The 17,802-nt window shown below is 43.4% G+C and overlaps 1 protein-coding gene across 2 annotated transcripts in view; it reads right to left on the bottom strand.

Annotated features, from left to right (window-relative positions):
• Window positions 1-17,802, bottom strand: part of LOC132590748 (acyl-CoA synthetase short-chain family member 3, mitochondrial-like) — a 106,793-nt gene that overhangs the window by 54,844 nt on the left and 34,147 nt on the right. For both annotated transcript variants that reach the window (XM_060263658.1, XM_060263659.1), the window contains 2 exons: window positions 8,158-8,309; window positions 7,241-7,344 (listed from right to left, as the gene is read on the bottom strand). In XM_060263658.1, the coding sequence (XP_060119641.1) occupies window positions 7,241-7,344; window positions 8,158-8,309 (256 nt within the window). The remainder of the gene's footprint in view (window positions 1-7,240; window positions 7,345-8,157; window positions 8,310-17,802) is intronic.

Here is a 17,802-nt window from a genome sequence, read left to right as displayed (position 1 = left end):
GGAAGGGACCTTCAGGGTCATCTAGTCCAACCAACTGCACAATGCAAGAAATTCACAAATACCCCCCCCCAGACATTACCATTGACACCTGTACCATGCCCAGAAGATAACAAAAACAAAAAAACAAAAAGCCCACACCCTCCAACATCCCTGGCAAAACCGGCCTGGAGAAAAATTGCTGCCTGACCTCAAAGTGGTGAACAACATATCCCTGGATGTGTAAGGAAGGGTCACAATGAATTTATGCCCTGCTAACACCGTATTAGGTGAGCTTTGCAGTTGTAATTATTTGGGGGGGGGGGGGTGATGGCTGCCACCACAAATGTATAAAATCCAAATTTAAAAATCAAGTGATATATACATTGGACTGGCTGTGCAATTTATATGTCCCTCTCACATGGTTGAAGGGGCATTCAACTTGGCAATCTGAAAGGGAACTAACAAGAAAAGCAAGTGGTGAGGTGCCCCAGTGACCTCAGTAGACAAGCATCAAATTCTGTTAAAACAGATGAATGAACAACCACATCCAAGGAATATTATGCATAGTTCTTTGGTGTGCAGAAAGTAGCATGCCAACAGTTTTAAAGGTTTTTTCCCACAATTCAAACAACGTAAGAAATATATATGCACAATTCCTGAGAACAAAAGAAGAACCTATGTGCTTCTACAGAATCTACAGAAGCATCCTGGGACATCAGAAGCACACAAAGCAATAGCTGTAAGGACATTAGGGAAGAGAACTAAGACCACTTTGCGGTGCAAAGCAGTAGAGTTAGTTGGGCCTCTGAGATTCTTACAATAAAGTCAATCTGGACAAATACTGCAAAACACAGTTTTGTGGAATTTGCAATCACTGGCCTGTTAAAAATGCTGCATATAATTCACGATCATAGAGAAATTTTGAAAAACAAGGCAATGCCATTCCAGTCTCAATCTTGAAATCTGCAAACCCTTCACAAAACAGAAGCTGAAAAAGTAGGTCAACATGAATTATTCTGATTTAATTCAAAAAATGGAAATAGCAATTTTATTTCCTTCATTTCTAAATGTACACCCTACTTTCCTAGCACAAACAGATCTATCCCCATGTCCCACAGTATACAAGACTTCACATCACATGGTATGAAAGAAAGAGGCAGTCAGCCAGATTATTACTGAACCACAGGCAAAAGAAACCAAATTAGCCAAGCGTCTTCTTTATGCAGAGGTTAAGGAGGAAAAAGCACTCTGAAAATCATTCCAAATATATCAGAAACTGCACATAAAAATGAAAAGTTTTTTAATGCATTTTACAAAATTACAACATTCTATTTAAATTTAATCCAAAGACTTCATTGGCTGCTAAACTATAGTACATAGAATTGAGGCAACAGGCATAAACTGTTGTTACTGAAAATAATTACGCATCTCAGTGTTAACCATTTACAATTTAATCATTTCAAGAACATGTTATCTCTGCTTTAGTAATCATAATAATATAAAGATGGAAGCAACTGATTAGTCTGATACTATCTTGTTTAGGTAACAATGATCTACAGCAGAGATTAGCATTTTATAAACTGTTTTTTGCTCTTTCCCTAACAAAAGCATCATCATGGCTGCCTTAAATCTTGTAAAGGATTATTCTTTCTATAAAAGAGATTCATGGAGCTTAACTCTCAGTTCACTATTCTCAAATCATCAGTAAAACCATCTACTTTATCCTAATGAGGGCTCTAGTCTCTGAACTAGAAAAAGCTGTTGCTAAGCAACAGGAATGACATCAGCAACCTGTAACATTTTCATAAAAAAATATAAAACCAGAGGCAGTCACAGCTTCTCTCACTTATGTAAATGAGATTTAAACAGTCCCCTCCCTTCCCATCTCATTCTTTCAGCAAATCCTAAAATAACTTTGCGATCAGCACCATGTCTGAACTTGCAATTTCTGTCTCTTCAATGAGAACTGCACAAAGGAAGGGACAGCAACATAACCAAGGAACAGCTACAAATATGAAACAGAACTAGTGGAAAGAATGCTTGATACATGTTTAATGCACATAAAAACATCTGCCTGAAGTGGTATGGAATGGATACAGGAAATCAGATGTCACTGTTGTGATCACCAGTATTGTGTAGTAGTCAGAGTATCAGACTAGGATCTGGGATACCCAGGTTTGAATCCTCACTTTGCCATGGAAAATTCTTGGGTGACCTTGGGTCACTTACTCTGTCCTAGCCTAATCAACCACACAGGATTGTTGTGAAGATCCAATGGAGAAGAGGAGGATGTTGGAAGCCACTTTGTGTCACCACTGGGGAGAAAAGTAGGATAGAAGAAAAGGAGATTGGATTTCTTGCCCTTCACTCAGAATCTCAGAGCGGCTTAAAATCTCCATCCTTTCCTCTCCCCACAACAGACACCCTGTGAAGTACATGGGGCTGAGAGAGCTCTGAGAGAACTGCTCTTAAGAGAACAGCTCTGAAAGAAATGTAACTGACTCAAGGCCACCCAGCAGCTGCATGTGCAAGAGTGGGGAATCTCCAGATTAGAGTCCACTGCTCGTAACCACTACACTAAACTGGGGTATACACGAAGTTAACAGATGACAAGGAATGAGAGTAAGGATGGGCACAAAATGAACCACAAAATGTCATTTGTGCATGAACCGGGCCAGTTCGTAGTTCATAAACCAAGAGTTCAGGAACCATGCCTCCTATGAACTATTCCTAAACTTCCTATGGAGGTTTGGGGATGGTTTGTGCCCACCCTCTAACAGTTGGCTTCCCCAGGCAAAAAGCAGTTGCAGGGTGCCTGAGTAAGCAGAGCTGGCAAAACAGTTGATCTGGGGGAGAGGGAGGCTTCCCCCTGCTAAGCTGGAGCTCTGCTGGGTTGCCCTGTTTCAACCAGGCAACCCAGCAGAACCTGCAAAACAGCTGATCCTCCGGAAGACCTCTCCACGTGTGCTCAGCTGGGACTTGGAGGGAAGGCACCTGTGGAAACCAATCCCAGTTATTTTGTCATACCAACCTTTTGCAGCCTATTTCAAACAATACAGTCCTTTGTTGAGTTTGAAAACACAGTTCTCTTTGCCAGGGACTTGAGAACCTTCAGGTATTTCCATATAGATTTCCTCTGATAACTCACCATTAAGAAATGCTGTCTTAATGTCTAGGTGCTCTATGAGCATATCTCTAGATGATGCCACACTCAGTAGTGTTTTAAGTGTAGCACTATTGATAACTGGTGCAAAAGTCTCTGAATAATCAGTTCCAAATTCTTGTGCATAGCCTTTGGCTACTAGCCTTGCTTTGTACAAGTATATAGTTCCATCATCTTTGTATTTTATTTTGTAGACCCATTTGCATCCAACAGGCTTTCTTCCTGCAGGTAGCTTTGTAAGAGTCCATACATCTTTTTCATAAATTGATAGTATCTCTTGTTCCATTGCTTGAATCCATTTCTCCTTTTCTTCATTAGGTAGATCACACACCTGTTTCCATCTCTTGGATTCCTCTTTAGGTTTCATAGTCTCTATGGATCTCACAGTACCACAGTATCCATATTTCTGTGGTGGTTGCCCTTTTGTGCTTCTTTCTGATCGTCTTAAAATGAATGGAGGTTCTGTTGCTCCCTGCGGTGCAGTCCCCATTTCTCCTTCTGGTTCAGTAGTCTTCAGAAAGAAGACCTGCCGGTTCTCCGGTGGTCACTACAGGTAACCAGGTACACCAATCTTCAAAAGCATCATCAGTAATCTCAGGATCAAAATCAGGTACACAGGGTGCTCTTGGCAAATTACTGTCATCCACAAACGTAACATTACAAAGTTTAGTCTTATTCAGCTTTAGATCATAGACTCTGTAGTTTTTTCCCACTGAGGGATATCCTACTAAGAATCCAATCTCAGTCCTTGCATCAAGCTTCCCTCTATTTTCTCTAGGAACATATGCATAGGCTTTTGCTCCAAAAGTTTTAATATGCTTAAGTCCTGGCTTCTTGTCAAACCAAGCCTGGAACGGAGTAATTCCTGTTACTTTTGAAGGTATTCTACTGTGAATATACACTGCTGTATTTACATCTTCAGCCCACAGGCCTTTAGGTAATCCAGAATGCATGAGCATTGCTCTGGTCATTTCCTGTAATACACAATTAAGTCTTTATGCACTCCCATTCTGCTGTGGAGTGTATGGGACAGTCACTTTGTGTTCAATCCCTTCGGCTTTCAGAAATTTCTTGAACTCACTGTTGCAATATTCACCACCTCCATCTGTCAGCAAGCTTTGAGGTACACGCCCAAATCTGTTTTTAACCATGGCAACATATTCTTTAAATTTATCAAGAGTCTCATCCTTTGATTTGAACATATAGGCAGCACTATATTTTGTCTTTGCTTCTGTGAAAACTGAGAAAAAATTATTTTTCCCAATTGAGGCTTTTATAGACTCAACAACATCATTGAATATTGTTTCCAAAAACTTTTCATAATGCATACTGCTTTTTCCACTGAAGCAAGGTGCAGTTCCTTTTGTTCTCAGACAAACATCACATCTTTGCTTGGATTTATCACAATGTACAACATCAAGAACACAGTCCTTTAACAACTTCTCAACACTGCATGCTTCTGTGTGCTAACTTTACATGCCAAGCATAAACACATCTCCTTTGGTCACACTTTCTGCCTTCAGTCTGGCAAACAATCTTTTCCACAACATCAACAGCATCTGACCTTTCACTTAAGTCCATAATATAATGAGCTCCATTTCTTACATCCCGTTTAAAACTAATTCCAGAATTCTTCTGAATAATTTCCCCTTCATCTCCTTTATCAAGATATACAGCATAATTATTTCTTATAAGCACTTGGCTTGAGAGTAAATTCTCAATAGATTCAGGTACATAAGCTACATTTTTCAATCTTACTGGCATTAAATCTCCATCAGTGGTAAGCAATTTCATTTTGATCTCACCCACACCACAAACTTGTAAGAGTTTCTGGTTGGCACCTATCATTTCAGGTCTCTGACTTTCATCCAACTCTGAAAACATGCTTTTATATCGACAAATATGCATATAAGATCCACTATCAATCAAAAATCTTCCTCTTTCACCAATAAAATTCACATTATTAACATGCATGGTACTTTCTCTGTTCCTTTCTTTGTTCCCACCTGGGCCATGTGGCTTGGAAAATTTCTGCTTTAAAAATTTCTGGCTGCTATTATTTCTATGGCCACGAGATGGCGCCCGTGTTCCCTCATTTGAAACATGTGCTTTAAAATTGCTACTCCTTTGTCCTTGTCCCCAGATCTGGAGGCTCCTTCCTCCTTGATAGCATTTAACAGGCCTTCCAGACTCAAATCTTTTTGCAGTCTCAAAATCATCTTAATTGGTTTGTAAGTACTGGGTAGAGCTTTCAATATAGTTGAGATTAAGTCTCTTTCTGCAATAGCCTCACCAAGCTCCTGTAGTCTGGATTGCATGCACATAAATTCCTTCAGACGTTTAGTCACATTCTCCCCTTCTTGCACTTGAAAACCAAATATTTTGCCCTTTAAATCAGGAATAGTGCTTATGGGAGTTTTGTTATATTTATCTTTAAGGCATTCAAGCATTTCTTTTGCAGTTTTAAGAGTGTGCAATTCAGGAATTTCATATGCCTCAATAGATTCTAAAGTGAGAGTTTTTGCAAAACCATCTAGCCTTTTCAAATTTGATTTTTCTTGCTCATTCTCAGGGGAATTTTCAGACAAATCTTTTTCAGCTCCATAAATCTCAAGTCTTTGCGTTAGGAACGAGAGCCAGAATGAGAAATTATTCTTAGTCAACTTCAGGGTACTAAATCCTATCACTGGTACGTTACTCACGTTACCAAAACCAAGGTATGCAGTGGCTGTTCCTGAAGACGTGGAAACAGAAGATCCAGTGGCTCCTCACTCTGGGTTCGACATTTTTCACAGCAATCAGGCAGGGCAGGGTTAAAGATTCTTCCTTCCTCACTGGAGAGAAAAAGTGGCTGAATGTTCCCACGTGGTTGCAGCAAGGCTCTTCGAAGGTCTCCGACATAATCCACAGAGAAAGGGTTAAAAAGCTCCAAAAATTTCCTTTCTAGCACATCTGAGGCTTTTAGATAAAAGTAGCAGCGTTTCCAGATTGAGACAATCTGAATTCAAAGCTCATTTAAGTCAGAATGCTCTCAGTAATGGCCAGAGAAAAAAAGGCGTTTTAAAATTGAGGCTTGTCTGCACAGCATAGCAGCTTTTTGTCTATTGCTTTCTAAACGCTCTCAAAGGCAATCCAGATTAAAAAATCATTTAGAGTTCAAAAAACAGTCCATGCTATAAGCAGTTTTGTAGCAAGAACAACCGTCGACTGTTATCAATTTTGTTAGGGATTTCTGTTTGAAATTCTATTTCTTTATCTCAAACAGTGCGATGGATCACTGGATCAAATAATCATTGAGAGGCATTTAACATGAAAGCACAAACATATTTATTTCTAATGGGAAAGGATACTGGGAGGTGAAAATAACAAACACTATAGAACAGGGATGGCCAACGGTAGCTCTCCAGATGTTTTTTTGCCTACAACTCCCATCAGGCCCAGCCATTGGCCATGCTGGCTGGGGCTGATGAGAGTTGTAGGCAAAAAACATCTGAAGAGCTACCATTGGCCGCCCCTGCTATAGAACTACATGCTTACACTAGAAGATCATGTGCTTAATGGAAGACCACTTCCTCCTCCTTCTTGAACTCTCTGCCTGAACAAAGGAAGTCACCTGACTAACTGACCAAACAAACAAAACAGGTTTTCCTGCTTCTAGACCTTGATTGACAGCAGTCAGTATTTTCTTCCTAGGTCATGCAGACAATAGGGAATCAGGCACAGTGTTAACCCTATAATGACTGGAACTTTAGGACATTGCAAAGGACATACAGAACAGATACATATTTCCAACACATAACAATCTCGTTACACATTTCTGTGAAAGTGTCTGCCTGAGACAAACACAGTTGGAGGGACCACAAGAAAGCAAGAAGTTATATTCCTGCTAGAGTCCATGGTCAAAGGAGAGCTGAGTTCCAACTACTTATTGCAATATGAATTAATAATTTATTTATTACAGTCATAGACCAGCACAATGTGGAGACATTCACATAAGCTTAAGGAGCCATAACTGTTAACCAATTTAAGACACAAAGTTCAATCAAGGAGGAAGTAACAATTGCCTTGTCTTATAAAAATAAATTGTATAGAACTTACCTGTTTGCCACCAGTGATCCAGAACTGGCACCTTGAAGATTTTTTTGCACCATTCTAGTGTATCAACATCACATCGCTCACCAGCTACAAACAATGTTCGGAACCTACATTAAATAAGATTATTTTCAAATTACTCTCCAATTTTTATTTATTGATAGCATTTACTGTTTGCCTTTCTCAGGTAAAGGAAATTAAATGCAGAGCAAAGCTCATTAAAGTTGTAAGAGGGATCACATAGTTGATAAAAGATTTCTGTCAAATATAGAGCTTGACTGGGTATACAGACAACACATTTTCAGTAGAGAGGAACCTGTGGTAAAGTGGGTCTATCTTATATGGTCAGAGACATACTGTAACCAATAAAAGACTGGTTCCCCCCAGTTTAGTGGTCAGGGAAAACAAATTTGGGAGCACCCAGTTTTCCTAGAATCATTTTTTTTAATTTAAAAATATTTTCATCTTTATTTTTTAATTTTTATCTTACTTTCCTCCAGGAAGCTCACGGCAGTACTTGCCATTCTCTTTTTTTCCATTTTATCCTCACAATTCCATGAGGTAGATTAGAATGACAGCAACTAGTCCAAGGCCACACAGCAAACTCCACAGCTGAGGAGAGAATTATACCTGGGTCTTCCCAAACTTAGTTTGGCACCCTACTACACTAAGTTGGCTCTAACTTCTGGAGTGGAAACAGCAGCTGCACTGCCCCACCCTTAAGACATTTGAAGAGAGACGTACTAGTAGACAAGACAACAGAAAGAAATACTTCTAAACTGACAATACGTATGCATGCACACAAATATGCAAATTATCAGGCTATTTGTTTTAGCACCTTCATAGCTCATTAAACTCACTATATAATAGTCTTTGTCCTTGCTTCTAACAGTAAATACACTTCTGCTATAGCTTAAGCTCACTTTGTCAAACTGTACTGCTTCCCCAAGGTAGCCTCAGGGTCCTGCTGACGGATGGCTCTAATCGCAGTTGGTGCAGCAAAAAGGGCAGCTACTCCATGTTCTGCCAGCACACGGAAAAAAGCACCAGCATCTGGAGTTCCCACAGGCTTCCCCTATGGAGAAATTTGTTTTAAAGCTGTCGCTGGGTAAAAGTGTTCCATGATTCTTTCATATTTTAAGCTCTGAATACAACAGTGGTATCGACTTGTGAGCAACATGTTCAAGCAATGCCTGTGTACAAATACAAGAAAATTATTCCTTTGCTGTACCATAAATGTCTCAGCCCTGACTCATGGTACACTAAAAAACACACCAATATATAGAAAGCCCAATATTTCAAATGTCTGTGTCAAATAGACATTGCTGCTGAGAAATAAGCAATATCTTCAGCAAGGAATACCCAAGTCAATGCCATAATTAATAATAATTGTATGCTATCAAGTTGCAACCAACTTGTGGTAACCCCAGGACTAGGGTTGTGCAAAAAAAAAAATCTGAATTAATCAGATTCGGAAATATATGGGGCCAAAATATTCGAAATACCATATATTTCCAAATACCGGTATTCAGAATAGCCGTATATACCGGAAATATACGGCTATTTCCGAATATACAGCCCAATTATACCCTATGGGCCATTGAAATCAATGGCAAAATAGGTTATATTGGAAGCTGCCTGGAGGGGAGGGGGTTTGAGGGAAAGCCCCCAAATTTGCAGGGGACTCTCCCCTATGAACCCCCCAAGTCCCAAAATGATTGGCCCAGGGGTTCCCATTCCAGGGGCACCCAAAAAAGGTGCCCCTATCCCACCATTATACCCTATGGGCCATTGAAATCAATGGCAAAAAAACCGCCTGGAGGGGAGGGGGTTTGAGGGAGCCCCCAAATTTGCATGGGACCTGCAGGGGACTCTCCCCTATGAACCCTCCAAGTCCCAAAAAGATTGGGCCAGGGGTTCCCATTCCAGGGGAACCCAAAGAGGGTGCCCCTATCCCACCATTATACCCTATGGGCCACTGAACTCGATGGCAAAATAGGGTATAATCCGAGGCTACTAGGGGGCAGGGAATTTGAGGGAGAGCCAAAACTGCATGGAACTCTCAGACTCCAAAAATAGCTCTATAAAAACATGAAAGTGACCTACCCCACACAGCCCACACACCAGCCCCCTCACACCAACCAGAGGTAATTAAAAAAAACCCAAACGTGACAGAAAGAAACTTAACTTTTAATAACCCTCCCCAAAAAAACAGAACCAGGAAAAGGGACAACTGGACAGGATACAAAACCAACAGCAACAGATCCAAACAAATCTGAGAAAAGGCCAACAAACTCAACTGTTAAAAAACTGAACATTAAAAATGAAAATTAGGCCAAACAGCCTCCCCCCCACAAGAACCAGAACCAGAAGAGAAAAGGAACAACAGCAGCACAACGCAGCAGCAACAAATCAAACACAGAATCCTTTTAAAACAGTAAAAAAAACCTTGATTTTTAACAATACAGGAACTTAACCAACCCCTCCCCCCAAAAAAAACTTCACCCTAACCTCAAGAAATCCAAGCCACCCAAATCAGGAAAAGTAAAAGGACACTGCACTTTTAAAAGTCCACTCACTAAAGTTAAATATAGGCAAACTGGCAAACCCCCCCACCCCAGGCCCCCACCCCCAGCAGAACCCCCTAACCCTAACCCCAAATAAGCTACCCAGTACTCACCCACCGAAATCTGGATAAGTAAAGGGACTCTGAGTCTTAAAAAGACCTTTTACTTTTATCCTAACTAAAATAAAAACAAGAACCCCAAGAATGTCTTACCTTAGATGTCTTCTCCAGGCAGGTCAGGCAAGGCTGAGAGAAAGCAGCAGCAGCTGAGCCCAAGGGCCAGCACAGCACAATCTCTCTCTCGCACCAACACCAACACCACAGCAATGGAATGTTCAGCCAGGCAGATTCCTTAAAAAGGTTCTCTGTCCCTACTCAGAGCAGTTTAAAAAAATACCACTGCTCTGTGATTGGCCAGAGAACAGTGTTTATTTGGATACTCAAGTAAACAAAAGAACAACAATGTTGCTGATGGCTGGGGGATTAGCCCAGCCATCAGCTGCACAACAGCCCTGCAAAGCATGCATTTGCAATGCATACTTTGGATTGGCTGCTGGGGCTCCTCTCCCCCTTCCTCCCTGATCCCAGGGAGGCTATGGGAGAGGCAGGAAAAGGGTTCCAAAGGTGGGAAAGGAAGCAAGCAGCTTCCCTGAGGCTGCAGAAGCTCTTTTCCTGCCTTTTACATTGAGTTCCATATACTTCCGAATAGTGATTTGGAAGTATACGGGGAGCCGTATACAGCTCCCATATAATGGCTTCTAATTGGATTCGAAAGTATACAACGCCGTATACTTCCGAATCAGGGGGTATTCAGCGGTCTATTCGGTTCGACCGAACCGAATGCACACCCCTACCCAGGACCATGAGGTTTCAAGGCAAGAGACGAACAAAGGCGGTTTGTCATTGCCTTCCTCTGCACGGCAACCCCAGTCCTCCTTGGTGGTCTCCCATCCAGGCACTAACTGTAGCCAACCCTGCTTAGATTTGAAGCTCTGACATCAGGCAGCAAGACTTTTGACACATATTACATAGGAAATAAAGATAGGCACCAAACAGGATTTATTATTTCTTTGCATAATTGACATGGTGCACAGTGACTCTTTTCCATTCAAGTCCTTGAAGAAATAGCCAAGTTGAAATTTGTTGTACTTCCTCATTGCAATGTCTTGAACTGCCAGACTGCATAAACAGCCAGGGGGCAATTTGTTATACCTTTCACATAACAAAACAACAGAAGAACTGGCTCTCTTATTCAGCTCTCCAGGGCATGCTTCCCTTCTCTCAGTCATGTCTTCTGAGCAGGAGAGACTAATAAGAGATCCGTTCCACTGTTGCTTATTACGTGGGAAGTATAAAAAAAATTCCACTTGGCTATTTATGAGTTTCTTACCAAACCAAGGCAACACAATGAGGAATGAATAAAGGATTGAAAGGTCTCACCCACTGGGCTTTACTGTCATAAAATAGCATCTACTTAATAAGCTGCAGCTTCCTACGCCTCAAAACTTTATCACAAATCTGACAAAGAGAATGAACCAGATACAATATTTAACTAGAATGTATTTATCTGTAATTGTTGCTCTTCTTAAAGAGTACACTCTGTGCAAACACACATAGAGGAGTGCACAGGCCACAGGTGAGACATTCTAGAAATCTCTGAAATCTTCTGTCACCTGTGCACAGCAACAGAGGGTGATGAGGCAGTGAGCCAACACTTTCCTGCTCAGCTCAAGCCACTGACTGTAATAGAGATCATGACCAGAACTATAGGAGCCAGGTCCTCTGGACATTCTCCAGAAAGATATTCCACATACATGAAGCCTTAACAAATTCACTTACCAAGCAACAGGAGCATTGAAATCGCCTTCTTCATCCTCAGCTGCCCTGTACCAAGGTTGTCCAAGAACCAAGGGAGATTAGCTGTTTAAAAACCTTTACCTTTCCAACCTCACTTTTTCCTGTTACTCTAGCATTGGGCTGCCACAACTAACAACACAACATCTTTGAAAAGCCAGAAAATCTATATCTACAAGTGACTGACAAGTTAGGTTCTGTCTCTCCCTAACAGCAGCCAATGAGAGCTAATGGAATGTTGATGAAGGGGATGGTTGAAAAGAGCCATTAGTGCACTTGAGAGAGTGTCTGGCTGAGTGAAGCAATAGAAGAGCAGGTTTAGGGTGACTGCAAAAAGGATGAATTGTAACAAAGAAAACCAAATGCTGGAATAGGGAAATGAAAAGGAACTTTGTGATCACAGCCTGATTTTCTCCAATGTTATGTTCAAACCAAAATAAAAGTTAACTCGTTGTTTGTTTAATCATGTAGGGCTGGATGTGTGGTCTCATGGAAAGAAGCACACACACATAAAAGCTAAGGTTATCAGCCTATGCATATGTTAGGATATGAATAAATAGTGGCAGCATATGAATAAAGCAGTGTTTGACTTCCCAACTCCAATAGTGTCTGGGCAGTGTCTAGGTAAGGGGTGATTATTAAAGGGGACTGGGCTACCTTGTCCAGTGGTGTCTCTGTGCATGAGAGAGAGGACATGGTATATGAAATGGTCATGGTTTTCTATGTATTTTAAAAGAGGCAAGACAGATGGTAAAAACAGGTTGCTTACCTGTAACTGATGATCTTTGAGTGGTCATCTGTGCATTCACACCCATGGGATTAGGGCGCCTGCGCCGATCAGTACCTAAAAAGCCTGGGATTTTCACGCCCATGCCCAGTGAGCATGTGCCAAGTCCCAAGTGCGTATGCCCACAAGATAGGGCACGGACATCCTGCCAGTTCTTTCTGACCGCTGTCAAGGCCAGACAAAGGACCAACAGCAGTGGGGAAGAAGGATGGTTAGCATGAATGCACATATGACCACTCGAAGATCATCAGTTGCAGGTAAGCAATCTGTTTATCTTTGTGGTCTCTGTGCTTCACACCCATGGGAGAATAGCAAGCAGACATACCTGGAGGAGGGTGCTGGAGGTCATCCAGAAGTAGCAGCCTGTAAGACCAGACGTCCCACTTGAGCCTTCTGGTGTCTGCGCACATCCAAAGCATAGTGTCTCATGAAGGCATGCGGCAAAACTCAAGTAGTGGCTTTGCAAATGTCAGCCAACGAAGCACCTAGAAGGAAGGCAGTGGATGTGGCCAGGGCCTGTGTGGAATGCCCACACACGGGTCCTGGTAAGGGTCTTTTAGCTGACAAGTAGCAGAGCTTAATAGTCTCTGTTAGTCATTTCGACAATCTTTGAGACGTAATCTTAGTTTCTAGCCTAGCAGTAGCATAGGAAACAAACAAATGTGGGTGCTTCCTGTAGACTTTCGATCTAAGGAAGAAAAGCAAAACTCGTTTCATGCCCAATGAATGTAACCATCTCTCCTCTTCGGAAGACGGTGAGGGGTAGAATGTTGGCAGGGAAATGTCCAAACTAAGGTGAAACTCTGAAACTATCTTTGGAAGGAACGAGATGTCAGGAACCAATGAAACGTTATCCTCTTGAAAACAAAGGTAAGGAGGGTCACAATGCAAAGCCATGAGCTCCCCAACTCTCCTAGCCGAGGTAATGGCAACCAAGAAGGCTGTTTTCCATGAGAGGAGGTTCAATGGTTCAAATGGGTGACCTGACAATTTATCCAACACCAAGGAAAGGTCCCAAGGCTCAGTGGGCTTTCTAGTGGGTGGATGCAGACAAAGCAGGCCCTTAAGAAATCTCTTTGTCTATGGATATGCAAACACAGAAAAGTCATCTATGGGGTCATGGTGAGCTGTAATAGCAGCTAGATAAACACGAACTGAAGAGTAATTCAGGCCTGCATTCACTAAAGACAGCAAGAACTCAAAAATTAGCAGTAGTCCCACCGCATGCGCGTCAGCATTGGGATTCCCCAGAAAGTCCACAAACTTAGACCACTTATAGTCACAAGATCGCCGGGTAGAAGACCTGTGACTGTTCAATAAAACGTGCTGGACTCTTGCTGAAAAGCCTGAGGAGTAATCCTCCATGCTGTTAGTTTGAGGTGTGCAACGTTGTGGTGCAAGAGCTGCCCAATCTGGATGGACAGAAGATCTGGTTCTGGGGGAAAAAGGTAAAACAACCCATTGGCTAGACCTAGCAGAATAGGAAACCAACTCTGCCGTGGCCACCATGGCATTATCAGAATGCAGTCCAGATGTTCCTGCAACATCTTGTTGACTACTCTGGTCAGCAATGGAAGGAGTGGAAAGAGGTATAGGAACTTCTCGTTCCAAGGGAAGAGGAGGCCGTCTCCCAACAAATCTATGCCTGCCCCGCCCCTGGAACAGTAGGCTGGGCACTTCCAGTTCAGAGCTGAAGCGAACACATCTATCACAGGACAACCTCATTGTTGGAACACTGGTGACAGGTAAGGCCAGCTGATCTCTCACTCGTGTATCTGGGCAGCCCCCCTGCTGAGAGAGTCTGCTTGGAAATTGAGCTCTCCTGGGAGATGGGATGCCACCAAGAAGGTCTGCAGGCTTATGCACTCTTCCCAGATGTCCATTGCCAGGGCACACAGTTTTCTCGACACTGTCCTGCCCTGATGATTGATGTAGCTGAGTGTTATCGTATTGTCCGTCAGAATTGCCACTGTGCGGTGAGCAATAAGTGGACAAAATGACCAAAGAGCATACTGGATGGCTAGAAGCTCCAAGAAGTTGATGTGATGATGCAGGAAAGAGGGGGCCACGGGCCTCACACACAGAGGCCATTCAGGTGAGCTCCCCAACCCCACAGGAATGTGTCGGTGGTGACTGTCACAGATGGGGGTGGGAGATAAAATGGTGCTCCCTGTAAGATGTTGTTTTTCTCTCTCCACCAATCCGGAGGACCGAGGGAGGAATCTGGAGAAGCTGAAGAGGAGATCCTACCAAGCCGCGGCATTGCTTCAGAAAACAGAGTTGCAGAGTTCGCATTTTCAGCTTGGCAAAGACAAGTATGTTGGTTGTTGCTGCTATAAGTCCCAGAAGACGCTGAATTTGAAAAACCGAGCCCATCCACCGAGATTGAAGGAGGTTGATCAGGGATACTATATCCTCCACTCGTTGTTGGGGAAGGAAGGCCCTGTGTAAGTTGGTGTCTGGCACTGCTCCTATGAACTGTACCATAGTGGCCGGAACAAGATGGGATTTCTTGGAATGTATCTTCAAGCCCAAGTTGATAAGAAGATTCAGAGTCAGGTCGAGATGTTGCAGAAGAAGGTCCCTTGAGCTCGCCACTACCAACCAATCGTTTATGTACGGGAATAAAACTACTCCTTGAAGACGCAGGTAAGCCGCCACCACCACGGTTTTGGTGAATATATGTGGGGCAGTGGACAGCCCAAAGGGAAGGGCCCTGTACTGGAAGTGATCTGGATGTATCGCAAAACGTAAATACTTCCTGTGGTGAGGATGGATGGTAATATGGAAGTACGTGTCTTTTAGATCCAATGTAGACATCCAATCCCCTTGTTTGATTAACGGCAGAATGCTTTGAAGAGTTGACATTCGAAATTTTTGGTATATGATAAAATCGTTCAAGTCCCGGAGGTCCATGATGGGTCTGACTCCCCCATCCTTCTTTGGTATTGCAAAACAACGGGAATAAAACCCATGACCCAGAGAGTAGTGGGGAACGCGCTCCATAGCTTGTTTCTGTAGAAGGTTTTGAACCTCCTCCAGCAGAGCCGGGGAAGGAGGAGTTGGTATGAATACTGACTTGTCCGGGAGACAAGCAAATTCTATCACATAACCCTCCTCTATAATGGAGAGAACCCAACGATCTGAAGTGATAAGGCGACATGCTGAAAGCTATCAGTGAAGGTGCGTGGGTCCAGAGGAGTGGGGGGAGGGAGAGAGGGAGGGTTTGCCAGAATCGGAAAGTCAAAGGCGCTGTTTAGGGGTGCGAGTCCCCTTTGCCCTCGTCTGTTGTGCAGACAGGGATGTAAACAGGAAGATCTGTTTCCAGAGTGCGAGGAGCATGACTTCCAGGTGTGATCTGGAGATAGTTTCTGGAAAGGCTTCTTATTCCAGGGTTTCTGCCAGGGTTTAGACTTGAAGGCCCTCGGGGCAGAAGAAGGAACACCTAAATTGCGTGACGTTTTAATGCTTTTGTCCATCTCCTGTAGGACTGAGTCTGTAGTGGTACTAAAGAGATCTTCGGCCGGTTTGGTGTAGTGGTTAAGAGTGTGGACTCTTATCTGGGAGAACCGGGTTTGATTCCCCACTCCTCCACTTGCACCTGCTGGAATGGCCTTGGGTCAGCCAGAGCTCTGGCAGAGGTTGTCCTTGAAAGGGCAGCTGCTGGGAGAGCCCTCTCCAGCCCCACCCACCTCACAGGGTGTCTGTTGTGGGGGAGGAAGGTAAAGGAGATTGTGAGCCGCTCTGAGACTCTTCGGAGTAGAGGGTGGGATATAAATCCAATATCTTCTAAAGGGAAGATCTTCTATGTAGGCCTTGGTGTCTGGCTGCAAGGCTGTGGTTCGAAGCCAGGCATGGCGTTGTGGAGTGATGGCTGAGGTAAGTGTCTTTGAAGAAGTATTGACCATGTGCTTAGACACAGCTAGTTGCTGTTTTGCTAGCAGCATTTCCTCCCTTGGTAATTTCTTTACTGCGGGATGCTTATCCTCAGGGAGTGAAGCTAGGTGTCCAGAAAGCTGTTCCCAGATAGATTACAGTGTTCTTTATTGTAAACTGAAAATCTGTTAATAAAAATCTGATTATTTAAAAAAAAAACCCAGAAAGCTGTTCCCAAAGTGAGTAATGGTAGCGAGCCATGAAGGCAGAGTAATTGAAGATCTTGATTCCCAATGCGGCTGCCGAGTAAAATTTTCTGCCAGCACTGTCAATCTTCCTACCCTCCTTATCAGGTGGAGTAGAGTGTACCTTTCTGGTTTTTTAAGATGACGAAGAGACCACTATGGAATTGGGGCGCGGGTGTGTGAACCAAAACTCAGCCCCAGTCTCCTGAACACAGTACATATGATCGAGCCTACGGGAGGATACTGGAATGGATGTTGGCTTAGACCAGGGTTCCTTGATGGTTTGCAGGATCACCTTGGTGACTGGAAGGGCGTTGGCAGTGGATGTGTAACATTGCATGATATCAAAGACCGTGTCATCAACTGTAGGCTGAGGTTGAATTATTGGTAAGGAAAGTGACTGGGCCATACGCTTAATAAGATCTCCATAAGATTTCAGGTCTTCAGAGGACGAGATGAGAAGATCATCAGTGATCTGAGGGTTTGGAGAAGACTCAGTTCGAGTTATATCAATGGAGCCTTCGGCATCGGAGTCTGTATTGGAGGCGGACGATGCTCCCTGGACATCGGAGTATTCCGACAAGTGCGGTGTTGAAGGTAAGTCTTTCGCGGGCAACATGACAGGAGTTTCTGCCGGCTTAGGCTCACGAGGTTTCTCTGTTTTTCGGCCTTCCTGCCAAAGAGGGACAGAGACAGTGGCCGACTGTGAACTTCAGGTTGGTGAATGATGAGATACCTGGAGTGGAAGGATGCTTCCGAGCGCTGCTTCCACTCCAGCGCATCACACGGAGAGTACCATGGGGATGGGTTGAAGGGGTAGCCCCTGTACAAGTATGACCACTGATGTTGATCCCATGTCGGTGGCGGAGGTGTTCTGCAGAAAGTAGACTGATGATTGATGTCGGGGTCGACCAATCGAAGTCTAGGCCATGGCTGTAAGGTTGGTTGAGACGCATCAGGGCCTGACGGAGAGTCTCTATCACTATTGCCCCGGGACTGGAGCAAGGAGAAGATGATTACTGCATCAGATCGAACTTGGGCTCAGAACTGGAGAGGGCCTGAGTGCATAGGATTTTCAGTACCGAGGGGCTTCTCTGACAAGATGGAGAGGCCAAGATCTCTTTAGGTAGAATCATTGAGACAGCAGTCAGAGTCAATACCAAACCATTCGGGGTCGGAGATGGGGTGTGACTAACACGGTTGCGCTTCTTCTGTTTCTCCTTATCCTTCTTGTGTTTCT

This window comes from Heteronotia binoei, unplaced genomic scaffold (genome assembly GCF_032191835.1).
Source record: "Heteronotia binoei isolate CCM8104 ecotype False Entrance Well unplaced genomic scaffold, APGP_CSIRO_Hbin_v1 ptg000648l, whole genome shotgun sequence".
Lineage (NCBI taxonomy): Eukaryota > Metazoa > Chordata > Lepidosauria > Squamata > Gekkonidae > Heteronotia > Heteronotia binoei.
This window is presented reverse-complemented; position numbering and strand designations above follow the sequence as displayed.